The sequence below is a fragment of the Condylura cristata genome, unplaced genomic scaffold (assembly GCF_000260355.1).
Source record: "Condylura cristata isolate star-nosed mole 26May11 unplaced genomic scaffold, ConCri1.0 scaffold00034, whole genome shotgun sequence".
NCBI classification, from domain to species: Eukaryota; Metazoa; Chordata; class Mammalia; order Eulipotyphla; family Talpidae; genus Condylura; species Condylura cristata.
Window position 1 is genome coordinate 14,115,680 of NW_004567135.1, and position 26,588 is coordinate 14,142,267.

At 53.5% G+C, this 26,588-nt stretch overlaps 2 protein-coding genes across 2 annotated transcripts; both read left to right on the forward strand.

The window, feature by feature from the left end:
• Positions 1 to 533: 533 nt before the first annotated feature.
• Positions 534 to 26,314, forward strand: CLSTN3 (calsyntenin 3). Its single transcript, XM_004692919.2, has 18 exons — positions 534 to 885; positions 3,147 to 3,269; positions 3,619 to 3,814; positions 4,962 to 5,170; positions 5,430 to 5,579; positions 5,835 to 6,020; positions 6,411 to 6,692; positions 7,602 to 7,714; positions 10,564 to 10,726; positions 11,203 to 11,259; positions 11,951 to 12,108; positions 12,241 to 12,389; positions 16,741 to 16,967; positions 17,669 to 17,839; positions 18,538 to 18,683; positions 18,871 to 19,006; positions 24,944 to 25,146; positions 25,406 to 26,314. Exons 1-18 carry the CDS (start codon positions 822 to 824, stop codon positions 25,544 to 25,546), a joined length of 2,874 nt encoding a protein of 957 aa, XP_004692976.1. The 5' UTR covers positions 534 to 821; the 3' UTR covers positions 25,547 to 26,314.
• On the forward strand, positions 20,684 to 24,928 carry LOC105854355. Its single transcript, XM_012732499.1, has one exon. It carries the CDS (start codon positions 23,671 to 23,673, stop codon positions 24,409 to 24,411), a length of 741 nt encoding a protein of 246 aa, XP_012587953.1. The 5' UTR covers positions 20,684 to 23,670; the 3' UTR covers positions 24,412 to 24,928.
• Positions 26,315 to 26,588: the final 274 nt, after the last annotated feature.

A 26,588-nucleotide genomic window follows, 5' to 3' on the forward strand; every position in this document is an offset into this window, starting at 1 on the left:
GTGAATCGTCCACAGGTAAAGGTGTGTATTTTGCGCAAACATTTCACTCCTCCAGACCTAGAGCTCTTCCATGGCCTTGCTGAACTCCTAGGAGCCCCTCGATGGACTCTGAATGCTAGGTTCTCTGAGGTCCAGGGTGTGGGTTGACCTCAGGGTTGCCAGGAGGCAGCAGGGACTCGCTGCGAAAAGAGGTTAATGCAGAGTTGGGGTGTGTGTGTGACGCAAATGCTGCCCCTCCTCGCCTGCCTCCCTCGGGTCTCCGTTGACGTCTCCCTTCCCCAGCGCTAGGCTTCGGCTTCGCTAATCTCCCAATGTCCCTCTTTTATCCCACCCCCTCCACGGCTTTCCAGCTTCCTCCCCGGCCCCCGCAGTTCCCTTGCTCCCCCAAATTGCAGTCAGGGGGAAAAACTCTAACACATTCTCCGCCCCTGCTCCGGGTCCCATTGGTTCCCGCCCCCCCTGCGGCGCCTGGGCCCCCCGGCCCCCCGATTGGCCCGCGGCCCCGTCAGTCCTCGCCTGGCGGTGCTGACGTCATCCTGCAGTAGCGGGGATGGGGTGGGAATGAGCGAGTGAGGACGCGGGGCTGGGAGCCGACAGAAGCCGCCGCAAGTCCCCCGCTTCGGCCACCGGGGTTGGGGTCTGCTCAGGTCGCCGAATGGACTAGTGTGGGCCGTGGGCTCCTCTCTGTCTCCGGCTGCCCCCAGCTCATTTCCCTCCCCTGCCGGGAGAGCCCCTGCATTCCTCCCCCAAAGGTGGCATCAGCCGGCTGGAGGCTCCCAGGGGAGAGTCTAAGCCTGGCCCGGCCCTGCCCACCCCACACCATGACTCTCCTGCTGCTGCCCCTCTTGCTGGCCTCCCTGCTCCCCTCTAGCTCCTGCAACAAAGGTGAGCCAGGTGGGGGTGGGCGCTTGGAAAGGGGTCCGGGCGCAGGAGGTGGGGGCAGGGGTGGGCAGGAGCGCCCAGGGAGGCTCTCTGGCACATGACAGGTGTCCTTCTCCCCATCACCGTCGTTTCCTCAGACCTGCCCGGCCTCTCACATGACCCCTGCCATCGCCTTTTCTCTGGTCCATCTGTAGCCATCATCTCTATCCATGTGCTTCTCCTTCTGGGGATGTTGCTCCCCTGGGTCTCCATTCCCATTCCGGGGTCTCTGTCACCCCTCCCCCACCTCTCCCAGCTGGAGATAGCTCAGGTCTCAGAAGGACTTGCTCCTGCGGGGTGACACGCATCTCTCTCAGTGCTCGTTTTCTCTGGGTTGTGCCTGCCATCTGCTTCCTCGCCTTCCCATCCCAGGGAGAAGTGCTTCTTGCAGCTCAGCGATTCGGAGCACGTATGTTTTGGCGTGTTCCTCTGCATCCATACCCTCACGCCGCATACAGCTGGGCCGCGGGGCACGGAGCTGCCCTCTCTGGCAGCAGCAGACACCTTCAGCTGAGTGAGGCCAGCGCAGGGGCGAGGAGGGAGGGGTGTGTGTGTGGGGGGGGGGGTAGAGAGCCCAGGCAGGTGGAGGGAGGCAGGGAAGGTTAGAAGTGGGTGTGTGGGGGTGTTAGTTGAGGGGTGAGAGGGGAAGCTGCGGAGAAGGAGGTGGATAAGGTGGGAGGAAGAGGATATAAGGGGTAAAGGTGAAGACATTTGGAAGCAAAGGTGAGAAGAGGAGGGAGCTAAAGAGATTGAAGGAAGAGGGTAGGTGGGAGGAGAGGAACCGGGAGCCCCAGGGTGAAGAGCAGGGGCGGAGGTGTGCAGAGGGTGTCCACCTTTGGCTGTGAGGTGGGAGCCCCTCCGTCCTCCCCGTGGCTCCTCACCTCAGTCCCTGACCAGAGTGTTGGTCTCCTGCCATTCTCTGTGCTGCCTTCTGAACACCATCTCCTGGCTTCCCCCCCTGCCATTAGAGGGGGTTAGGGCAAGAAAGAGCAGGCCTTCCTATATCAGAAGGCTTTTTGGGATGTGGTTGCAGCGAAGAGTGGAAATCAGGACATCTTCAGGACTGAGTTGCCTGTTGGCGCTTCAGTTTCCCTCTGATATGTCTTCCTCCACCACATCCCCCTGATGGGTCGTGACAGGATGTGCCTTGGGATCCTGGGCAGTGGCATGATGGGGTTAGAGCCAGCAGTGGAGGCTGAGTCTAGGGCCAATGTTTAGGGGATAGGAAGAAGCCTGGGCCCCCAGAAACATGCTACCCTTTCCCCAGAGCCCTCAGCAAGCTAGTGGGAGATTGGTCCTGGGAAACAGACAAGCTGAGTCTGTTGGACGTGGGAGAGGTCTGGAGGCTGAGTGAGTTCCACGTCCATCCTGCATTAACTGGCGGTTGAAGGGAAGGGGGTGGGCTAAGTCAGATTTGGGACTAATTCATGACTCTGTACAAAGTGGGGTTCAGGAAAAATGCTTGGTAGCCCTAGAAATGTACAGGTTCTGAGTGTGCTCTCTTGGGTGTAGGGGTGAGAGGCAGGGAGGGGATTTGTCGTGTTTCTAGGCCAGCTGGCTAATCCCTGAGGATGTCAGCCCTCCTGGTCCAGTTACTCGGCATTGATTCTCTGTTCCACCACTGTGCTTCTCCGTCCCCTCCCTCTGTCCTATATTTGTGTCTCTTTTCTCCTGTCTCCTCTTCCCGCTACTATGGAGAATGGCCTTGGGTTGGACTTGGCTGGGAGAAGACAGAGTGAAGAAATCAAGATTAAAATGAGGTGGTGGTGGAGAGGATAAGCAATCAGGACCTTGGGAAACTTCTAGACCTTCTTTCCCAAAACATACTCTATCCTTTATCAATCCTTCTCTCTCCTTCCCCAAGGCTTACCACTACTTTCTGGACCCCCAGTCTTACTCTCCAGCACTTGAAATCCCTAAATAAAGTTCTCTACCTTCTGATCATGTTTCCCAGGGGAGATAGTGGTCCCCTTCCCCCAGGGCAGGCTATTGCCATGGAAACGGCCTGTCTTGCTATAGGAGGAGTCTGTGACCTTCCTTAGACCACCTCACACCTTTAATAGCTGATTTTTTGTCCTTAGTCCTTCTCCCTCCAGTGGATGCTTCTGCAGGTGGGGGGGATGGGTGATGATGCTGGAGTGGGGGTGTGTCTAGTTCCCCAGGGTTGTATGGGAATGGAAGTCCAGCTCACAGGGGCTTCTCCTCTCCTCTCCCTGGGGGGTCAGCCAACAAACACAAGCCATGGATAGAGGCGGAATACCAGGGCATCGTCATGGAGAATGACAACACTGTCCTGCTGAACCCCCCACTGTTTGCCTTGGACAAAGATGCACCCCTACGCTACGCAGGTAATTGGGGTCATGGGATGGTCAGGCAGGAGCGCAGAGGACAAGGGAAGGAAGGGATGTCCAGGGAGGGAGAGGCCTTGGGAGAGTGGAAGAAGTGAACTCTGGAAGGGATGGGGTCACATGAAGATGGCGGTTGGGTGATGGGGGATTCTCCCAGAGCTCACGCAGCGCTTCTGAGGGACTGCTGTTCAGGGAAGCTGGCGTTGGGGTACACTTGAGAATCAGTGCCGTGTTTACACATACATGAGAAGGGACAGGAGCTTAGGAGGAGAGGTGAGGTGGGAAGCCAAGATGGAGAAGAAGGGCTGGAGGTGGTACAGGACGCTCACCCTCCCCTCCCCTGGGCCAGGTGAGATCTGTGGCTTCCGGCTCCATGGATCTGGGGTGCCCTTCGAGGCGGTGATCCTGGACAAGGCAACGGGAGAAGGGCTGATCCGGGCCAAGGAGCCTGTGGACTGCGAAGCCCAGAAGGAGCACACCTTCACCATCCAGGCCTACGACTGTGGAGAGGGCCCCGACGGTGTCAACACCAAGAAGTCCCACAAGTGAGGAGACGCGCCCTGTGCCCCGTCCCCTGCTCTGTCCCCTGCTCTCAAGCCCTCAGCCTTCCCCACCCACACTCTCTTCTCTCTGTGTGCATAGGGTGTAGGGGCAGGGTCCCTGTACAGCAGGGGTCTTCAGTCAGGGTGACAGAAACACAGAGGCGCTCAGTGCAGTCTACCCTGGCTCTACCTCTTTTGACTTTGGGCCACTTACTTAGCCTTTCTGCTTTTCCTCATTTGTAAAATGGGGACGATGATGCTCCTTCTTTGAGTTGCTGTGATGATTAATGAGGTGTGTGTAAAAAATGTGCATTCTAGACCTCGGTGCCTCAGATGACACAGGACAGAGGTGTTAACATGATAAGAAGGGAACAGGGAGGAGGAGGAGGATGAGCACATTCAGCACACATCCGTGAGGTTTCTTCCAACTGGCCCCTCGCACATACGTGACTCATAACACGCATATACATGATTCATAACATGCTTCACTCAGAGCTCCACTGATGGTGGGCAGGAAATGGCCACAGCATAAAAAGGGCTCAGTTCTGGCCAACTTTTCATTTGAGAAGGGTAGAAAGATTGATAGTCAGGATTCCTGGACTGTTAGGTGGCTGATAAACCATTCTCTGTGACTCAGTTTCTCACATTGAGATAAGACCCTGGCCCTTGGGCCTAGCTATCCCGATCCTGGGCTCAGCCCCGGCTCCTCTCGGCTGGCGGGTGCCTGAGGAAGCAGGGTCCTGGGCGCACATGTACATGTGAGCACTGCTCCTTCCAGGCAACTTTTAGAAAATGCCAATGCCATTTTCCGCCCCATGGCTGCTTTTAATTTGGTGCTTAGGCCGCATTTTTCCTTGGTTACCCCATCACCTTTGACTAATATGATAGAATAAGCTGCTGGATACAAAATCCTCTGCCTTCACCTTGATCTTGCAACCCAGCCTATAACATCTGCACAGAAGTCAACAGGATCAGCTGCGGGCATCCCTGGGTTTGTTCCTGCCCCTCACGCTGGTCACCCTGCCTTGGGCAGCCCCCTGAGGGACAGGGGGAGCGTGCCATTGTCCCGGGCTTGGGGGCAGGGTGTCCCCTCCTGCTCTGAGTCCCTGGCTGACTAGTCCTCACCCCTCCCCGGCGCGGGTGCCCACAGGGCCACCGTGCATGTGCGGGTCAACGACGTGAATGAGTTTGCCCCCGTATTTGTGGAGCGGCAGTACCGCGCCGCGGTGACAGAGGGGAAGCTGTATGATCGCATCCTGCGGGTGGAAGCCATTGACGGTGACTGCTCGCCCCAGTACAGCCAGATCTGCTACTATGAGATCCTGACGCCCAACACCCCCTTCCTCATCGACAACGATGGTGAGCCGCTCTGCCCACCCTGCCACCCGGCCCTCACGCACCCGCTCCCCTCAGGAGTCCCCAGGCCTGCACTCTCCAGGTCCCCTGCCTCTCAGGCTCTCATTCCATACCCTCCTTCCCAGAAGCAGAAGTGTCTTTCCCAGAGAACTTCTTCCCAGCTTCCTAACTCAGTTGCCTCCTGACTAGCTCCGAGTCCTCCCTGTGCCTCCCTGGCTTTCTCTAGCACTCCTGACTCTCTCTCCTTCCACTCCCATCCCAGGGAACATTGAGAACACGGAGAAGCTGCAGTACAGTGGCGAGAGGCTCTACAAGTTCACGGTGACGGCTTATGACTGCGGAAAGAAGCGCGCAGCTGACGACGCCGAGGTGGAGATCCAGGTGAAGCCCACCTGCAAACCCAGCTGGCAAGGTGAGGCGCACCGCACAGGCAGTTGCCAGCTTTCTTCTCGGTCTCTCTTTTCGTCCCTTCTGACAATCATGGGGCCTAGGCTGGAGGTCAGGGGAGACATATTTGGGAGCAAGTTCACAGGTATCTACTCTGGCTGGCCATTCTCCTAGCAGCTGAGATGCCAGCAGACATGTCTCCAGCAGGGAGAATTGAACCCATAGAAGGGGCTGCTATCCCTTCTCTTTCTCCACTGTCTTCTCCTTCTCACCTGTCTAGGCTGGAACAAAAGGATTGAATATGCACCTGGTGCTGGGAGCTTGGCTTTGTTCCCTGGTATCCGCCTGGAGACCTGTGATGAGCCTCTGTGGAACATTCAGGCGACCATAGAGCTGCAGACCAGCCACGTGGCCAAGGGCTGTGACCGTGACAACTACTCAGAGCGGGCATTGCGGAAGCTCTGCGGTGGGTGTGCCCCTCCCCCCAGGCTTGTCCCTCCCCACCAGGCTCTGTCTTTGACTCCAGGGATCTGGAGTATATATCTTTGGGGGGCTGGGAGGGGCGGTTTGCAGCATGTGGTTAGATCTTGTGGCCCTGAAAGTAATAAACACATGGTTGGCAAAGATGCATGGTCATTGCACAAGACAGCTACCTGGTCCACAGTTGACAGTGTAAGGAGAGACGAAGAGCTGGACATGGGTCGAGTTCATCGGAGAACATTCCTAGCACCCCTCTGTTGGTTTTGGGAGGCCAGAAGAGCCCGTGAGACTCGCTATAGGACATCTTTTCCCACCACTCATCCTTCCCTGCCTGCTTCCTTTTCCCCACCTGACTCGTGTCATGGGGCTCTTGCAGGCGCAGCCACAGGAGAGATAGATCTGCTGCCCATGCCCGGCCCTAATGCCAACTGGACAGCGGGACTCTCTGTGCACTACAGCCAGGACAGCAGCCTCATCTACTGGTTCAATGGCACCCAAGCTGTGCAGGTGCCCTTGGGCGGCACAGCCGGGCTGGGCTCGGGGCCCCAGGACAGCCTCAGTGACCATTTTACCCTGTCCTTCTGGATGAAGCATGGTGTGACGCCCAACAAGGGCAAGAAGGAAGAGGAAACCATTGTGTGTAACACTGTCCAGAACGGTGAGCCTTCCCGTGGCGCGGAGCTGGGGAACCTGGTTTCTTGTGCCGCCTCTGTCACTGTCCAGTCTGTGACTGTGCGTGGGTCTCTTCCTCCCTCCTCACTGGCAAGTTGGCAGTGCTGGGTTGGCTGCTCCCTGAGAGTCTGTGACTCACTCCCAACCTGACAGGTTGAGCCCATACTAGTGCCATTTTCATCCACAGTGGCCCAGTCCTTGTGCAGCCCAGCCTGCAGTCGGACCCCCCACAGACCTACTTTCACTAAAGCTTGGTCATTGCAGTGGAAGTGCCTCGGTGATAGGATGCCCCATCCTTTCCCTTCCACCACTTTCTCTTCTTCCCCTAAGGCCAGTGGGCTCCTCTCCAGACGCCCCTTTCCCTGACTGCAAGGCACAGCCCTCTAGAAAGGGCTCAGCCTTGACCTGCTCTTCTGTTTCCAGCCACTTCTATGAGCTCCTTTCTCTTGACCTGAACAGGATCATTACCTTTGCTATTTGTGTTAACCAGAGGAGCAATAAAGATCTGGGTGGGAGAAGGCTGGCTGATGTTGGTCTCAGTCAATTTGAGTGCTGGAGGGAAAAAGAGGAGAAAAAGAGAGAGAGAGAGATAGAGAGGAGCGGAGAGGAGGGAGAGAGAGGGAGAGAGGGGAGAGGAAGGAGAGGGGAGAGGAGAGAGTGGGAGGAGGAGAGAGGGGAGGAGGGGGAGAAAGAGAGAGAAAGGAGGGAGAGGAGAGGAGAGAGGGAGAGAGGGGGAAGGGAGGGAGACAAAGGGAGAGAGAGGGGAGAAGGGAGGGAAGAGAGAGGGGAGAAGAGAGAGAGAGGGAGAAGACAACCCAGTGTCCCCTCCCTTCTGGTGTTTTGAACCTGTTCTTGCCTGAAACCCTACTTCTGACTGGCCCCATCCTCTCCCCAGAGGATGGCTTCTCCCACTACTCGCTGACTGTCCACGGCTGCAGAATTGCCTTCCTCTACTGGCCCCTGCTGGAGAGCGCCCGCCCAGTCAAGTTCCTTTGGAAGCTGGAGCAGGTGAGGCCCAGGCTGGCTCCCTGCAAAGTTGGCAGGAGGGGGTGGATGTGACCAGCTCCAGGGAGAGAGGGTCTGGGGCAGGGGTTGGCATTTTCCGAGTTGTTCTGTGTCCCAACTTTCAGTTCCTTCTCATCCTATCCCCCACCCCCTTCTTTGGTCAACCCTCTCCCCTGTCTCCTGCAGAAAGCTTGCCTAGATTAAAAGGAATGAGGGAGCAAAATGCTACTAACATGAAACCCAACCAACCGTCTTCCCCCTTTGCTTTACTTATCTCTTCCTTAGCTAGAAACTTAACAGCACATATCCTTGACTCCCAGTAGTTAGCGTGTTGTAATTGAGAAAATAAACAATTCTGAGATACACAGCTTGGGGTTGACGCCTTTCAGGGAAATTTACTAGCCGTCAGTTCTCGGTGAATGTGTCTAAACCTCTTGGATCTGGCTATTAACCGGATGCCAAGAACTCTATATCCCAGCGTGGCAGGAGTCAGTGATGTACTTGATCTACTGAAGATTCCACTTAGTGTTTTCACTAGAAATATTAATTCTTACCATTATTATCCATGATGATGGATACCTCAAAAACTATAAAATCTTCTCTCGAGCCTGCAGATGCGGCCTCTTCTTTATTCAGCCTCCAAGTGACCACAGAGGCCGGGGGACTAATTTAAGTTTCCATCTCCTGTTTTCCTCGCAATCTGGTGAAGTGGCTGAGTAAATAAATGACTGGGAAAAGGCAGGATGTGGAGAAGAGAGAAAGGAAAGTGAAGGGTCTAGAAAACCCACAAATTGAATAATGGAGGGCTGACTGCACAAGTTTCTGCTTTTTGTGGTTTTCTTTTAAAGAGACAGTCTGCCATTTGCTGCTTCATGATCTTTCTCCCATGTTGCTAACACGGGTAACAGTACTCTTTGTGTTTTTCTTATATTTATCCTTATTTATATATATTAAATATCAGTTAACTCTTCTATCCCCTGTTAAATTCCAGGGATACAATAGAATGCGAAATGAAACAAAATTTTGCTTTTGTTGAGCTTACATCTTAGCTGGGTGGTTGATTTTTTAAAAGCAGGTAGACATATTAGAATGATAAATTGTTATCAATACAAGGGCCTGCAGGGCAGGCAAGGAGAGGGGAACTTACTTTAGATTCATTGTCTAGGGAGGAGCGTCAGGGAACTGAAGTGTCAAAGGAGGAGAAAACAGTTGTGAGAAGAGGAAAATCTGAGGCTGGGGAAGCGTTTAGCATGTCCCAAGCGCAGAGAGACCAGTGAGAGGGAGTACACTGAGCAAGGGAGAGGCTGCATATGAGTTGGAGAGCTGGGCAGTGACCAGGCTGTCCAGTGGATGCTGTCAGCTGGGGTTTAGTTAGATTTGGTCCCATGAGAGATGGGCTCCCAGCAGGAACATAACTTGATCAGATTGGAGACCTCTCTGGTAACTCTGGAGGAACGTGTTGAAGGCATAAGGGTGTAGTGCACGAGGAGACCGCGGGGGGGCACCCATGAGGATGGCAGGGGCCGGTTCTGGCCTGTGGCAGTGGACACAGCGTGGCACAGAAGCACAGCTCCCAGACCCCTCTGGTCCCGGGATCGACAGCCCCCCTGGTTGGTTGGATATCAAGGATGAGGGAAAGAGAAGGACGAACGATGTCGGCTAGGTCATCCGTGAGCGCCTGGGTGGACGGTGGCGTGCTGTGCAGCGTTGGGATGGGGCCCGGCCGCCGGCCTTGGACAGGCACACCTTGTTTCACCGCACTTATCTTTACAATACTTCACAATTTTGCAAACTGATGGTTTGTGTCTGTGTCGAGCAAGGCTGCCGGCGTCCTTTTCCCAACTACTTAGACGATGGTTCGTCTTTTTAGCAAGAAAACATTTTTAGGGAAGATGTGTACATTGGCTTTCAGGCCTAATGCATTCCCACACTTAACAGATGACAGCACACAGCTGCCCGTTGCTAAATAACATTCAGTCAGGGATGGGCTGCTAGGGGTGGTAGTCCCAGTCGGCCATACGTGGAGCCTAGCGTGTAGCAGGTCGTCCCATCTGGGCGTGTGTGATACTCTTTGATGTTCGCACAGCGATGGAGTTGCCTAATGACACGTTGCTCCGAACACCCCTGTGTGAAGCAGTGCCCACGACTATGGCATAGGCACAATTTTGTGTGCAGGGGGCAGCCAGAGACTCCCTTTTTATTTCAATCATAACTTCATTGGATGCACACGGTTCGCGGAGGTATTACGCCTGTACGGGCTAGACGTGAGGTATCTGGGAGCTATCCAAGTGGACAATCCGGCAGTCAAAGGAGAGTTCTGGGCTGGTGGGGTAGATTTTGGAGTTATCAACCTGGATATGATAGTAGAACCTGTGGGAGCAGATGAGGTAACCCCTAGGAAGGGAGGGTACAGAGAAAGGGGAAAGGAGCAAGTGGAACTTGAAGGATTCTAGCATTTGGAAGCTGATAAAGCAGAGAGCTTGCTAATCTCCTTATTCTGCTGGCCACCCCTCAGCTCATCTTGATTCAGTGGGTTTCCAAGCTTCTTTAGAGATTCCAGAGCCTCCCCACCCCACACAAATACACACACATATATACATACACATACATATATACATACACACATGGATACACGTTGGGGGGAAATTTATTCACAGAATGGTGTGTTACTCCTCTTGGGAATATTTATAAAGATTTCCCTGGAGAGTGGAATTTTAGGATGGTGCCTGATAGGTTTTGAGCTGGGTCGGAGGCCCTGGTGGTAGGGCTGGCAGGATGTGGGGACTGTTTTCCTTTGTGTTAGTCTCCTGAAGCTGAGCTGCTGTGGATTCTGAGCCTTGTCTGCCCCTCAGGTCTGTGATGACGAGTGGCACCACTATGCTTTGAACCTGGAGTTCCCCACGGTCACGCTCTACGCTGACGGCATTTCCTTTGACCCTGCCCTCATCCATGACAATGGTCTCATCCACCCACCCCGAAGGGAACCTGCTCTCATGATTGGGGCCTGCTGGGCTGGTGAGTCCCTGAGCTTCTCCACAAAGACACTTAGGGTTGGCACCTCTAGTGACTGGGGACCAGTGACAGAGCACAGGCAGACCACTCCCATGGCCCTATGTATTCAGCTGGTCATCACAGGTGCTGACCACCCCTTCTCAGGCAGCACCAGAATCTCTCTGTAACTACTGTTCTCAGCTGGTTTCCCTCTGGAGGCTAGGCTGCCCTTCAGAGAGCCATCAGTCTTCCAACTTTTAAGCCGTTTCTTTCATCCGTTCCTTCTGGCTCTGTGTGTGTGTGTCTTACCAGAGTCTGTGTTTCCTTAGTAACATTCTAAGTGCATTTGTAACAGAGTCCAAACAAACTAAAGCAGAGTTGGGATCCAGCTGAGAGCTTGCAAATCCTCCATGGTCTGGATAGGACAGAGAAGCCTTCTTTTCCCTGCCCATCCGGTCCACAGCCCCGAGCTCACTGCCCTCCCCTCTTTTTCCCCCCAGAAGAGAAGAACAAAGAGAAGGAGAAGGGAGGAGACAACAGCACTGACACCTCACAAGGTACTGTGTGTGGAAGAACTGGAGGCCAGAGAGTTTCCCACTTTTCTGCTAGGTGCCACCCTTCCCGCCCCAGCCCCTTGCAGCTTCTCAGTTAACTGCTTCACACACCACCAGGGGGCAGAGGCTCCCTGAATGGCGGCCGGACAGGGAGAGGTGAAGCCAGACAGAGCAAGCAGGCTGCGGAGTCCCCTCTGCCTGCAGGGTGGAGGAGAGGAGCTCTCGCACTGGCTTCTGGGTGTGGGGCAGGAGGCAGCCATAAGCAGGGCATCCGGGCATCTGTGAAGCTCACACACATTCATCCTGGGCTCCTTGCATGCCCTAACGATGTGCTCTCCTCAGGCGCCTCCTCTTCCTCCTGTCTCCTCTCATCCCCTTCCCTGACACCACCTTTGGTCCTGTCTTCCTTCCTCTCCGTCTATCCCTGCAGTTTTCTTGTTTCTATTGCTTCGATTCCATTCCCTCCCCTCTTTCATGCCCCCTGGATTGATTCTGTCTTCTGGATCTCTCTGTCTTCTTAACCTCACTGCTCTGCCATCTCTCCTTTCTTCTTTAAGTCTCCACATTTCCCCTTCTTATTTTCCTTCTCAAGGCTGCTCTCTCTCTCTCTTTCCCCTCCCATTCAGTTCCTTTTCTTGCCCCGGGCTCCCATACCTCCCTCTTACCTCCTGTTGCCCCTGTGTTCCTGCCCTAGGAGATCCCTTGCCGATCCACCACTACTTCCATGGCTACCTGGCTGGTTTCAGCGTGCGCTCAGGCCGCCTGGAGAGCCGCGAGGTCATCGAGTGCCTCTATGCATGTCGGGAGGGGCTGGACTATAGGGATTTCGAGAGCCTGGGCAAAGGCATGAAGGTATAGCCCCTTCCTCTAGCCCATCCTTGGGGCATGATCCTCGCCCTGCCCCTGCCCCACGTCTCTACCTCTGCTCCCTTCCTCTCCTGCCTCCCGGTCTTGCTCTTAGCTGTGTCTGTGTCTGGGACCCAGGTCCACGTGAACCCCTCGCAGTCCCTGCTCACCCTGGAGGGGGATGATGTGGAGACCTTCAACCATGCCCTGCAGCATGTGGCTTACATGAACACCCTGCGCTTTGCCACGCCTGGCGTCAGACCCCTGCGCCTCACCACTGCCGTCAAGTGAGTGTGGGGGAAGGCAACTCATAGCACAACCAGACAATGTCAGGACTTCTTGGTTTTAGCAGTTGTAAGGCTGGGCAGATGGCCCTCATGAGTGGATGGAGAGATTGGGCCCCTGGCGACCACACCTGTCTTGTTCCACAATGGTATCCATGTGAGCCAGAAGAGCGTGGACCAGACTCAGTTTCCCAGCAACTGATTCATTACTCTTGAAGCCAAACTTCCAGGATGTGGAGGCTTCAGTCTTTTCAGTGTTGCTATGTAAAGCAGGACGGGGAAGGTACTGAAGTGGAAGCTGGGAGATTTGATATTAATTCTGACTCAATACTCATTGCCTGGATGTCCTTGGACAAAGAGCTCTATTTGTTCACCTATTTTAGCCTTCATTCATCAAGCTCTTGCAAGGTCAAATAGGATGATCTAAGCCTGGGAGTTGGTATTCCGTGGCCTGGATATAGTCTGGCCCACTGCCTGTTTTTGTAAATAAAGTTTTATTAGGACACAGCTGTGCCATTCAGTTGCATATTGTTTGTGGCTGCTTTCCCACTCTGATGACAGCACTGAGCAGTTGAAATGACCCCAAAAATATTTACTGTCTGGCCCTTCCCAGGAAAAATCTGCCTACTTTTGAATTCTGAGTAAATGATTTTCAACTCTTCATAAGAAAAAAATGCACTTGACTCAAGGTTTAAATATAGTTGGTATTTAAAAATATAGATTAACTGAGAGCTAATAAAAGAATAATAGTTAAGGACATAGAGTCTATTACCACTAGCTTTTTAGCACTGAGAAAATGCAGTAAAACAAGGAGAACAGTACATCTAACTTGGGGAATTGTCATGAGCAGTCAGTGATATAGCCAGAATCCAGTTCCATGCCTGTTCTAGTCTGGTTATTATACGAAGATATGTTCACCCCTGAATGTGGTTTATGGGGCAGTTTTTAGGAGATCCTGTCATGTGGTGGGTGCGTGACTTGATCTTAGTATCAGGATTCCTGAGTAAGTAGCTTTTCTGCCCCCACTCTGTCTCAGTTTTTGCACAAACTGTATGGAGGTAAGCATCTTTTGGCTCTATCCTAGTAGATTTAAAGAGGTGAGGGTGCTGAGCCCCAGACAGTGACTGGGCACGACTATCAGGCATCTCAGTTAGAGCTGTGGAAGGCAGGCAGCTTCGGGAATGGTGGGTCATGGTGTGGAGCTGAAGCCACAGAAAGATGAAGTCAGGTGTACGCAGACCAGGGCTGTGCTGGTTTAAGGGCTGAAGGGCTTAGTTCTCCAGACACCCAGGAATTACCTTACCGCCTGTTTATTTAGGACCATGGCCACAGAAGGGCTGGCTTAGTGTGGATTTCTGTAGGTGGGATTCCATGGGGGAGTGTTGACATCCTCTCGGTTTGTGGTCTGATCTAATTTCCTTCCACTTCTTTTATTTTTTTTTTTAAAGATTTATTTACTTATTCATACAGAACTGGGGTACAGGCCAGAGATATGGAGGGTGAGAGGATTCACCAGAGACAGAGTGGGGAGCAGAACAGGCATATCATGGAAGTACACTGCTGAGGGGAGCAGCGGGCGGGTCAGGAGAGATCTGCGGCGCCATGTGGTCACCTCCAGGGCAGGCGGGGATTGAACTCATGCGGAAGTGGCTTTAGCTTCTCAGTGCTGTGTTTTAACCCACTGCGCCACCAGGGAGGGCCAATTTTCTACATTTTTAAGGCTAGTTAGTGTTGCCCTAATGCTTCCTTGAGGTCATGGTAGCAAATACGGAAAAGTGTGTGTGTTCTTCATGCACATGTGTTCACCTGTGTATGAAATAGACCAACAGACACCTCCCTTTCCCTGATAAACACACATCTTGGCCCCAGTATGTGAGGCTTTCTGATTTCTGATATTCTATTCTTCTCATACCTATGTCCACGTAAGCCAGATTTATGCAACCAATTCAGTGAATGTTGATTTTCTCTATTTTTTTTTCTAATCCTCTTTCCTAGAAAGCCCATTAACTTGTGGCATTAACTCCTGACCACATGATGACCCCATCTTTTTTTCTAGCTTTGTCCTCGTTACATTGATTTTGAGTATCTACCTGTTTGCGATAACCTTTATCAAGAAGTTGTGCAAGCAGACGTGCCAGTGCTGAAGTAATGAGCTTCAACACACAAACTAGCCCCTCCTCCTGAGCTTTCTGTCTCTGTAATGGTGCCTCTTGCTTGCCATCCCAGGCTGGAAGCCTCTGAGTCATCTTTGATCCTCCCTGTCGTTACTCTCCACGCCCCAGCAGTTTGCCAGGTCACCTAGATCGGTGGTGTCTGGAATCTGGCTCTGCTTTTCCATCTGCTGTTAGGACTCTAGCCCGGATTCTCTTCCCTCTCACCTGGTCTTTTGTCTTAGTCTCCTCATTAGTTGACCTGTCCCTATTCTGACTTCAGTTTACCTGCTCCCTGGGGCTGCTAGTGATCTTAAATCAGAATTTTATTATCTCCTGAGGACTGATGTTGATGGTTCCTCCTCATTCCCAGTCCATAAAAATGGCACTGAAAGCCCCCCATCCCCCCAATCTGGCCCCTGCCTGCCTTTCCTGCCTCGTGTTTCTCTGCTCCCCTTAGGACACCCCTCACCATTCACCTGTGTCAATCTTCTGCCTAGTGAAGCCAAACTCCTTCATAGACCAGCCCTTTGGCTTTTTCTCCATCATCCCTACCTTTCCACATCATGACACCCCACTTCCATCTTAGCGAGAAATCTCAGGTCTTGCGGCTTTCTGTTTGTTCCTCTCCTGTGATGGTCTCATTTAAACTTTCCAGTCATTTGGCCTTTGGGTTTGGGACAGTCCCACTCCATTCTGTGTCCCCTTCGGAAGGCCCATCCCAGTGTGAGTGTCTGCTGGAGGCTGTGCTCTCAGGGTCAGTGGGGTTGTTTTCTGGAGGCTTTGATCTAAGCCTTTCTGGATGACGGTGCCGACAGCCTTCGAGTGCCCTCCTTGTGCAGGGACACGTCAAGTCATGGGCATCGGTAACCTCTCTGCTAGGACTGCAGCTTCTCCGTTCGTCTCCAGCTGTAAGCTGGGCATGCTCAGTAACACTATTAGCAGTTGAGCTAATCATTTCACGTAGCACATGCCTGCAGACCGTGGTCCCCCCTCCTGGATTATTGACACCCTTGTGAAATGCTTGTGCAAGGAGGTACTTTTTTTTTTTTTTAAAGATTTATTTATTTGTGCATACAGAACTGGGGTATAGGCCAGAGGCTCAGGGGCGGTGAGAGGCTTCACCAGAGACAGAGTGGGGAGCAGAACAGGCAGATCGAAGAATTACACTGCTGAGGGGAGCAGCGGGCGGGTCAGGAGAGGTCTGCCGCGCCATGTGGTCACCTCCGGGGCAGGCGGTAGTTGAACTCGTGCGGAAGTGGCTTTAGCTGCTCAGTGCTGCGCTTTAACCCCCTGCGCCACCAGGGAGGGCCGCAAGGAGGTACTTTTTAAAAAATAAAATTGACTGGTATAAACCCTGACCTTTTACGGAAGCTGGCTGCTGTGGTTGAGTGGACTTGGAATAAGAAGAATGGATTTGACTTCATCAAAGAGTTTTGACTTATCTCTATTTCACTGCATTGAGATAAAGTTGAACAAAATAACATAGGCAAAAGACGTCATCAGGCAGCAAACGTTAGGAGAATATGATGAGCTATTGTTATTGATTGGCAAAGGAAGGAGCTGGAGCTACCTGGGTGTACAGCCCTGAGTGGCTGTGCAGCTGGGGGCTGTGGCCTGGCTAAGTTCTCCAGGGAGAGTGTGTTCTGAGACCGAGATCAGGTGGCTTATACGACAGTGGCGGCAGGCCCAAGAGGGTCAGATTCGCTTACCTACCGAAGTGTTTCTCTGCTAGAGAAGGGAGTGAATGGGAGACACCTCAAGGACATCTTCTGATAGCTCCCCCCCAACTCACCCTGCTTCTGTTGAATATTTCTTGCCTTGTATATCCCAGATATTGTACTGAACATCTTTTCTTTTTAACCTCCTGGCTATAGAACTGTGGATGTGTGTCTACTTTTGTGAATTTGGTTGGCAAGATAGCTTGAGAGCTGGGCCACAGCCTTGGGCAGGGCATGATGAGGTGGTCACCCTGCAGGCAGAGCTGTCTGACCCTTGTCCCTGCCCTGTTGCTGCAGTGACATCTCCCTCTGGTTTTACTCCTGGGAGGTGGGGGGGTGCAGAGTTGATTCCTCCTTCCTTCTTTTACCCTTCTGACACGGGGGGCTCTACTGTAGAGATAGAGGCCCAGCAGAATGAAAATATAGCTTGTAAGGGAGGGGATGTTGGGGTCACACGATGCTTCTCCCCCCCTTCTCATGCAGGTGCTTCAGCGAAGAATCCTGTGTCTCCATCCCTGAAGTGGAGGGCTACGTGGTGGTTCTTCAGCCGGATGCACCCCAGATCCTGCTGAGTGGCACTGCTCATTTTGCCCGTCCAGCTGTGGACTTCGAGGGGCCTGAGGGGGTTCCTTTGTTCCCTGATCTTCAAATCACTTGCTCCATTTCTCACCAGGTGGAGGCCAAAAAGGATGAGAGTTGGCAGGGTACAGGTGAGGACATCATGCAGAGATGGGTTCTTGTCTGAAGTCAGCGTGGGGGTAGAAATCTGGGGCTGGATGGAGAGGGTGATTTCATCCTGTGTCTGCTTGAGTAGGACCACCTGTCATTGGGGGGTGCCCCCTTACCCACGGGGGATACCTTCTAAGACCCCCAGTGGAGCCCTATAGATACTATACTTTTCACATACATACATTCTGTAATGTTTAATTTCTAACTTAGGCACAGTTAGAGATGAATGACAGTAACAACTGCAACCATATATATATATATTTTATTACAAAAGTTTATTTTTACAGCATTTTGTACATTTTTTTTCCATCTCAATTATAATCCCCGCGGGTTTCCCATCACCAAATCACCCGTGTGCCATCACCATAATCCCGTGCATTTCCCTCCCCCCACCGTTTTTGATCCCATTCCCCACTCCACCCCCACAAAATGTTGCAACCATATATTTTAATAAGCAATGTGAGTGAAGTCACTCTCTCTGCATCTGAAAGTATCTTATTGTATGCGATACTTTTGGATGTGAAAAGTGAAACTGCAGACAAGAGGGTCTGCTGCAGAGTCAGCGTGGGCGTACGGAGCTTGTTGGGTAAAGACGTTTTTTGAAAATGCGGCTGGCTGTGCTGGGGAGTGACCTGGAGGGACAGGGGCTGTGACCCTGACCCGGGCCTGCTCTCCCGTGCAGTGACAGACACACGCATGTCGGACGAGATCGTGCACAACCTGGACGGCTGCGAGATCTCTCTGGTGGGGGATGACCTGGACCCCGAGCGGGAAAGTCTGCTGCTGGACACGGCGTCCTTGCAGCAGCGAGGGCTGGAGCTCACCAACACGTCCGCCTACCTCACCATTGCTGGTCAGTGGCCCCGTGCTCCAGTGTCTGGGCACTGCCGAGACCCCCCGCCTTCCAGACTCAGGGATGTGGTCCAGATGCCATGTGGTAGCGCCCCAGCCTGGCGTTCCCCCAGCTTCAGGGCTTAGGGCAAACATTTCTTTCTCTTTGCTTCTTTTGACAGCCGGTTCCTCTTCTATTTCCCATTAAGTCTCTCTCCTCCCTCACCCTCTCGGCTTCTCTCCCCCTAGCTTTCTACTCCTTTAGCTGCTGGGCTCCAACTGTCTCCTCCATCTTCCACCTCACCGGCCTCATGCTCACGTCACAGCTTTAAGTTACGTGCCTGTCTCTTAAGCAGCAGCGGTAATGATTCCAAAGCTTCCAGAGAAAGTCTCCTCTCCAAAGGCCCTGCACAGGGCAGTAGGGGAGACGGTGGCCTAGCCAGGCCCCTCCCCCTTCTCTTCCAGGGCCTCCTTCTGTATTTTCTCCTTGCTCTTTTCCTCTCACTTGCCACCTCCCTTCCACCTCACATGCTGTCCTCCTTTCCTTTCCTCTGTCCCTGCCCCCAAACTACTGAGCTGTTAGAAAGGAAATGGAGTCCCTGCCAGGGTGGTGGGGGTGGCACTGACCCACTCTGCTCCTCTATGTGGTGTCAGCCGATGGGAGTCGGAGTGGGCCCTGCACCCACCGGCCCCTGCACCCACCTGCTCCTCGGCCCCCAGGGGTGGAGAGCATCACGGTGTACGAGGAGATCCTGCGGCAGGCTCGTTATAGGCTGCGACACGGAGCTGCCATCTATGCCCGGAAATTCCGACTTTCCTGCTCAGAAATGAACGGCCGTTACTCCAGCAATGAATTCATCGTGGAGGTAACTCCCCATAGCGAGGACCAGGAGGAGTTTGCTGGAACCCATAGCTGGTGGGAATGAAAACTGAAGCGTGGACGACTCCTGGGCTGGTGATGTGGAAGGGGCAGCAGTGGGGCAGTGGTTAGAGCGGCTCTGGAGAGGAGGAGAGGGACCTGGCGTGTGTGCCCACAGCCTGCCCTCTCTCCAGGTCAGCGTCCTGCACAGCATGAACCGGGTGGCCCACCCCAGCCACGTGCTCAACTCCCAGCAGTTCCTGCACCGTGCCCACCAGCCGCCCCCCGAGATGGCAGGACACAGCCTGGCCAGCTCCCACCGGAACTCCAGTACGTGAGGCAGCGTGGGGCTGGCGGGGCGGGGCGGCTGGGCTGCCTTCTCCGCACCTCTGGGCGATTCTGTGTTCTAATCCTGTATCCCAGGAACGTGAGCATCTCACCAGGAACCCATTCTGGAATCGAAGAGTCCATGTGGGTGCAGGTCCTTGTCCCTCTGCTTCCCGGTACCCAATATCGGCTGAGTCCAGGGTCCTGGGCAGTGATGGTATCCAGCAGTTATTAAGCACCCACTGTGTGCCAAACCTAGGGTACTAGGAATATAAAAGGATTATAGGCTAGAGACAGTCCTGTCCTTAAGGAGAGAGTCGCCACCTTCTCAGGGGTGACTGTGTGTTCCCTATAAAGTCACGCGGCTGTTTCTAAAGGAAAACCCTCCTGCACACAAGCATGATTCCCGACGGAGTGCCCCTCTTTAAAGCCATCTTATTCCTGGCCGTGCTCCTTGACTAGCAATGCGACTTTCCATTCTCAGTTTAAGTGTTGCTGAATAGTAGAAAAGTTAGAGAAAAAGAGATGTGGAGAAGGAAAGTCAGGCATCATTCCATCATGCAGAGAAACCCAGCGTTGATGAGGTATAGCACACGTCAGGGTTTATTTCTATGCTTTTTAAAGTCCTTTTTATGAAATTGGGATCAAACTACGTTGCAACCTGAGATTTATTGACACCTAATATCAAATGAATCATCTCCCACATGATTAATGAGTGACTGCAAAATAATCCTGATGGAATTTTGGCTGACAGTGGTTTTTGGGAAAGCTTTTTCAGAATGGTTCAGAATTTTTCAAAGTCAGTGTAGGAATTGCATTTATTTTTGTTACTTTGTGGGCATACCTTGCTTTTGGCCCAGTTAGCTCTTACCCAATTTAGCATACCCTTTTGCCAGAGTTGGCTCTGGATGTCATTAAAAAATACCGTTGCTTTATAATATTAGGTGAATTTCAGCAGAACAATCTCACACCTGATATGTGAGCGTCACATATCAGCATCCCCACAGCATCCCCACCCGCTAAGTTCAAGGGCCCTCACGCTATCCAGTTGACTTCCTCTACTCCTTCCGCTTGTCTCCTTCTCCTGCCCGCTCTGTAATCATTGTTTTGTTCCCAGAATTCTTAGATCTAAGGATTCTGGAAACAAAATTGTTGTATTTTGTTCATTTCTTTCTTTATACTGAGTGAAGTCACTCAGTATTTTCTTTCTCTTTCTGACCCATTCCACCTAGCACAGTTTGTTTAACTTCCATCCATGGTGTCGTAAAAGGCCAGATTTCAGCTAGTAGTATGGTGTGATTTTCAGTTTTAAACATTAAAGGCACTCTCAAGGGGGCTGGATTTGTCACTTTTGAAAATGTCATAGGGAGTGTCACAGGAGCTGTCCACCTGGGATGTCCCTGCTGGGCTTGGAGCTGGGTCTCCTGAACATCTAGACCTCCCTCACTTCGCTGAATGGCATTCTCTGATCTGGGTTTTGTGGGACATTAGTGCTCTTTGGCATGTTAGAGATGCCTGTGGAGGTTCCGTAAGGTGTTCTGAAGATGCTTTCTTGGAAGAAGTTCATGGTCACTGAGCATTACCCTGAGAGTTCAGTACATGGAATAACCCTGAGAGTTCAGTACATGGAATACATGTAACAATAGGAACAGTAAAGCATGTGCGAGCTGGCCACCCTGGTGCTGGGCTTTTACGCACATCAGCCCCTTTAGTCAAACAGACACAGATGAAATCGCTGCTAGAATTACCGTCTTGAAAGGCAAGCTAATGGCGGTCCAGAGAGGTTAAGTATCTTTTCCAAGGTCACACAGCTAAAAGGATTCAAATCCAGGAAGTAGCACTTCAGAGCCTGCACCCTGTCCATTTATGTTGGGCGTATTTTTTTAATTAAAAAAAGTCTCACTCTTTTATCTTTGCACCTACTTTGAGGGAGCTCCTGCGGACTTCCCTAGGCTCCTTTGAGGCTTGTTTCTCGACATCCCAGGGACTTGGTCTGGCTTCCTCTCTTGCCCAGAAGTCCCACTGTCTCTTGTATTTCCTTTTCCTGGGACTGTCCCCTTTATTCCTTGTTGTTCCTGAAAATGACTGCAGAGGTCTTTTAAAGTGTTTTACTGTGCTTCAGTACACAAAGCAGATGACAGGAAGCGCGAGGGGGAACTTTAAGGCATCACTGAGTTGCAAAGGTTCAAAGTCACACAGTTGATGGAGACATGTGAGTGAACTAAGCCTGTCTTTGTTGACCAGACCCTTGGGACCAGCCTTGTCTTTTTATGATTTTCTAGTTCTTTCTCTAGTTCTTGCCTTGGGAATCCTCTCACTGTCCTCATCTGGGTTGGATACTGGGCTGGGACTGGCTACTCAAATTAGGCTCAACGTAGATCCAGGTTGGCATCACTGCTGCGCCTGGTGAGGCTCTCAATCCTTGTTTCTCTGGGATGCAGCCCAAGCGAAGGGAGTCTGAATTCTCACCACCCAGAGCCTCCTCCCCGTCTGCCCCCAGCAACCTAGCAGGTCTAGTTTTGCACCTTCACCCCCTGCAGCTGCCTGGGGGTGCTCAGAAGGTGTGGGTGCTCCTTTGCTTTACCTCCTCACCCCCAGCCTCTGATCTGAGCTGAAACACATGCCAACTAGGTTTCCTTGATTCCAGTCTCCCCCACCCCCAGTTTTGACCTGAATCGGGTGTAGGGTTCTTAGTTCACATGAGGCCATTGGTGACTGACATCTCTCCCAGGAGGCTCACTCCATAAAGCCATCCCTTACAGAATGATGGCTTTGCAATTCAAATTGCTCCCAGCATCTATAGAAGCAGTGAGAGATGTAAATTCCCACAATGAAACAGGAGGTTCCTGTCTCAGAAGCTCTTTAAAAGCACCAGAAAAGAGGGATGAGCATGAGTATGGACTGTCCGGGATGGAGCTGTGGGGCTTGTAGCTTGGAGTCTGGCCCTGGAGGGGTGCAAGGGACTTTGGACAGGCATGAGTGACAATGAGGATTTGAGATTGGAGGCGAGTTTGGGCATCCTGGTTAGGGAGCATGATGTCTGAGAAGCATGAGATAAGGTGATGAAGACAAGGTTCTCAAGTCATTCCAGACTTTGATGCAGCTGGGACAACTTGGGGGCTGTAAAAGCACTTGATGCTTAGATTACCCCCCACACTGATGAAACCAGAGTGTGTGTGGGGGAGGGGTGCAGGCGGCTGTGCTTTTTAAAGACTCTTGGGTGACTCGAATGTGGAAATGGTCAGGGGACCATTTCCTACTTTGTTCCCTATAAACTATCGAAGATTTAACGCATACATGTGTGAGGCAAGAGGAGAAAAGTGGGAAATGTGTGAGGAAGTAAGGAGAAAAGAACATTGCTGAGAGGGAAATGAGATGAAGCCAGGGAATATTCTGCGTAGGAAATATGTCTATGAGACACTACGCAGTTGCTAGCACGGGTCCGAGCTTGACTCTAAACTGCTGCTAAAGCAAAAGGAAAAACTGAGTGGTAATGACAGTCATCTCGTAGGAGCCAACCAGTATTTCCAAAGGAGGCACCAGGTGGCACCGTGGGCAGGGTTTCAACAGTGTCCTCCCAGCCTGCTGAAGCCAGGAGTTTCTCCTGGGCTGGGCCGTTGGCTCCAGGGCCCCTTGGTGTTGTCTGCGGAGGTCATTTAAATCCAGAATTAATAGCTTGCATCTAATATAGCAAGAAAGGTTGATTGTGCTTCTTAGGCTGTCGATTTCTGTCTGTAGCTAATTTTGAAATCCTTTCATTTCGCTGGCTTGCTGGCAAATTTTACACACAGTAGCCACTTTGTTGACCTGTTGACAGGCAAGTATAGAACTGTTTTGGCTTTGTCTTTCCTGTGGTCATCTCTTGCTCTTGACATATCCTTCTCTCAATAAGGACAGAGGAATAAATGCATTTGACCAAGGCACAGACCAGGTGTCATTATGCCCCTAGAACAAGCTCACCTGCCACAGCCTCCACCTGGGGAGGGAGGGTGTCTCCAGTACTTCCAGAACCTTCGCTGGGCCACAGGGGTAGTCTGCTTGAGGGGTCACCACCCCTGAATCTTGCCCATTGACGTGGAGATGTGGGAGGGACTATTTGCTGCAGATGGCCAGAAAGGATCTTCTGTCCCCATCTTCCCTCCACCCATGTCCAGGCAGTTGAGAAATGCTGACAGGCCCATCTCTGCCCTGGGGCCAGCCCTGGGAAGCCTGCTGCTCAGTCAGCTCTCATTGGCCAGCGGCCCCAAGTGGGTTAGGGGTCAGGTCAGGCTGGGCACCGACTTGGCAAAGAGCTGTCAGGGCAGCCTCAGGGTGAGGGTGAGCCCGTGAGCCTGCTCAGGCGGCCACTCTCCACACACCTGGCCGGTCCTGCCTGCCTGTGCTGGCTGCTGGGGAGCTGGGGTGCGTGGAGGTCTCTGTGGGGGGCTCCTGTGCCTTGTGCTGCTCTTCGCTCTGCTCTGTCACCTGCCATGTGAGTTTTAGAAGGAAGGGGTAAATCGGGACTGGGAGACATCTGTGTGGGCTAGTGTGTGTGTGCGTGCATGCACGTATGTAACATGTATGTGTAGTAGTCCTGCAGCAACAGGACTGCCCAGGGGCTGTGCCTCACGGAGCCTTGGTGTTGGGGTGAGCTGCGGTGCACACAAACGGCAGGCAGGGGTGTACCCATGTGGGCTGTGGTGACGCAGCTGCCCATGTGGGCCCTGAGCCTGGGGGTGCGTGCATGGGGTCTCTGCCGCCACCTGCTGTCTCTGGGGCTGTGGACCCTCCTGCTTTGCCTCCTCTTGCCTCTCCGGGTGCTGCATGTCTGTGTGCAGCAGGGAGGCAGCGCCGTGCTCATGGCTGCCCGCTCCCTGGCCCTCAGAGTCTGCATCTGGAGCATTTACCTCTTCCTCCAGGGGGTGGCCTGCTTTGTCCAGCTGGCAGGCTTCTGGGTGAATCTGCACGTAAAACTCTACTGTGCCTTGCTGGACACCCTCAGTCATGTCCCTTTGCACCTGCTGTGTGAGCCGGCTGCCAGGTGGCTGGTGTGGGCAGGTGTGTGGGTCAGCAGAGGTCTGGCTCGGGTGCAGGGGTTGGCAAACTTTGTGCAGCTGTGTGCCCACATGCTCTTCCTGGGTGTGTATCTATGCTTGCACATCTTCTTCACCACCATCAGCTCCAAGGTCCATGTGAGGGTGCACGCGCCCTTCTCTGTGTCCCTGCCCTGCAGGGTCCATGCCCCCCTGAACCTGGGCATCCGAACGAGGCTGCCAGGCCAGAGGCATGGGAGGGCCAAGGGCGAGGTGGGTGTACCTCAGAGGGAAATTTTGGAGGAGCAGAAGCCCCAGATGTCTCAGAGACCTGAGCCTACAAGGAGAAGGGAGGTGTCACCGAGCAGGAGTGAGCTCGGGCCAGGGGGTAAGTGAGGGGCTGCTCCTGGCCTCTTGGACTTGTGCCCCACCTCTGGGGCTGGCACCTCGTCCTGGCAGCCTGGCCAGACATGGGACTGCTTCTCATGATGCATGAGGACATTCTCTTCTCTTGCTTCATAAATCTGTGTGCTGCCTCTCCTGTCCCCACTGGCGCCATTCACTTCCTTTCTGGGTCTGAGGGGTAGGCACAGGCTGACGCCAATCCTTGCTCTCTGCTGAGAACAGGGCGGCTCCCCGCCTCCCCTGGGCCTGCCTCTCTTTCACCTCTGCCCTCTGCCTCTGTCCTTTGGTGCCAGCAGCAGCTGCTCCCCTTTGTTCCCTTCTCTCCTGTTCTTTCCTGTTCTTTTCCTGTTCTTCTGGTGGGGCCAGAGTTCTCTTCCAGTTTCCCTTCTTCTGGGCCACCTGGGCCCTGTCTTCTGTCCCTGGGGGGACTGCCTCTTCCCAGGGCTGCCTCTTCCGCCAGCCCCCCTCCCTGACTGCCCTCGAGTGTCTGGCCATAGCTCCTAAGCCCTTGCTGTCCCTGCAGTGGTCCCCAGCGCGGCGACTCTCATCATCGTGGTGTGTGTGGGCTTCCTGGTGCTCATGGTCATCCTGGGCCTGGTGCGCATCCACTCCCTTCACCGCCGCGTGGCGGGGGCCGGCGGGCCCCCAGGGGTGTCCAGCGACCCCAAGGACCCTGACCTCTTCTGGGATGACTCCGCTCTCACCATTATTGTGAACCCCATGGAGGTGAGTGGCTCTGGTGCACGTGGAGGTCTGAAGAGTCAAGAACTCAGCGGGAGCAGACATAGCAGACTCCTAACTTGTGAACGGGGCCTGGATAGAAAGTTCTAGACAGAGCAGCCAAAGCAGGGAGGAGAAAGCTGGGGGCCTGAGGATGGGAGGTGGGGAGGAGCAAGAGCATTGAGGGAGGTGAGCCTCCCAAAGGAGAGGCCCTGGGGGTCTGGGGGCGTGTGGGTTCCTAAGTCCTCTCTTCCACCTTCTCCAGTCCTACCAGAATCGGCAGGCTGGTGCGTCGGGGGTCACCGGGGGCCAGCAAGAGGATGAAGACAGCAGTGACTCCGAGGCTGCCGACTCGCCCAGCAGTGACGAGAGACGCATCATCGAGACCCCCCCACACCGCTATTAAGGCCTAGGCCCCTCCTCAGACAGAGGGCAAATTCTGCCCTGCTGGGACAGAGACACCCCCAGAGAGAAAGAGAAGGACATTCTGAGAGAAGAGAGACCAAGGTGGAGAGAGCTCTTCAGAGTTATCCTTTCACCTGAAATCCCAGAGGGCCCCCACTCGTCCCCCACCCCCACCCCCACCCCCACTCTCCCCTCACCAGCGCCCCCACCCCGGGCCTCCGTGCCTGCCGGCCTTTACTCCCCTGTGTGGAAGATTCTGGCTGCCTCTTCTGCCCACAATGTCGGCTGCCCCTGTCACTCACCATGTCTCTCTCTTCCCCCACCAGCCCTGAGCTGTGTTGTGGGCGGAGTTGTCAGTAGCCAGGGCAGCCCCCTGGATGGCAGCGAAGGAAGCCCTCCTCTCCCCTTCCTGCCCCCTGCCCCTCTGGGCCTCTGTCCCACCTACTCCTGACAATCCGCCGCCACCTCTGTTTCCATCTCACTCTGGGTATCCCTGCTTCCTCACCGTCCCCACTTTCTTCCCTTTTGTCCTCTGTCCCTTCTAACCCTTATCTGGGGTCCTGTAGCCCTTGCCCCTTCCTACATGCCCTGGAGGTGGCTAGGTTGTGGGGATGGGCGCAGGAGTGGGTATTATATATAATGTATATTTTTTCATGTTGTCGTGAGCGCAGCCCCTGTGTTCTGTGTGCAGCTCACAGCCTTGTGTGTGCGTGTGGCATTGTCATGTCCGGGGGTGGGGGTGGGGATGGGTGTGGTGAGGGGGGGACACACCCTAGGGTTTTGAAATAAAACAACCAGAAAAAAGCTCCTTGAGCTGTCTCCTGCCTGGTCCTGTGTGGGCACCCTATGGAAGGCAGGCCCTTGGATCTGAGGGCCCATTTGCAGTCTCCAACAGGACTGAGGTGAGGGGAGCAGGGCCGAGGTGAGAGGTCAGGGCTGAAGTGAGAGCAGGGCTGAGGTGAGGGGAGCAGGGCTGAGGTGAGGGGTCAGGGCTGAGGTGAGGGGAGCAGGGCTGAGGTGAGGGGTCAGGGCTGAGGTGAGGG

What these genes read in the sequence shown, in the direction of transcription:
- CLSTN3 (XM_004692919.2), top strand. Translation starts at nt 822, where the DNA reads ATGACTCTCCTGCTGCTGCCCCTCTTGCTGGCCTCCCTGCTCCCCTCT. An exon ending in TGCACCCCTACGCTACGCAG is followed by an intron (nt 3,270 to 3,618) that starts GTAATTGGGGTC and finishes CCCCTGGGCCAG; the next exon opens with GTGAGATCTGTGGCTTCCGG. An exon ending in TCCTTTGGAAGCTGGAGCAG is followed by an intron (nt 7,715 to 10,563) that starts GTGAGGCCCAGG and finishes TCTGCCCCTCAG; the next exon opens with GTCTGTGATGACGAGTGGCA.
- LOC105854355 (XM_012732499.1), top strand. Translation starts at nt 23,671, where the DNA reads ATGTGGGCTGTGGTGACGCAGCTGCCCATGTGGGCCCTGAGCCTGGGG.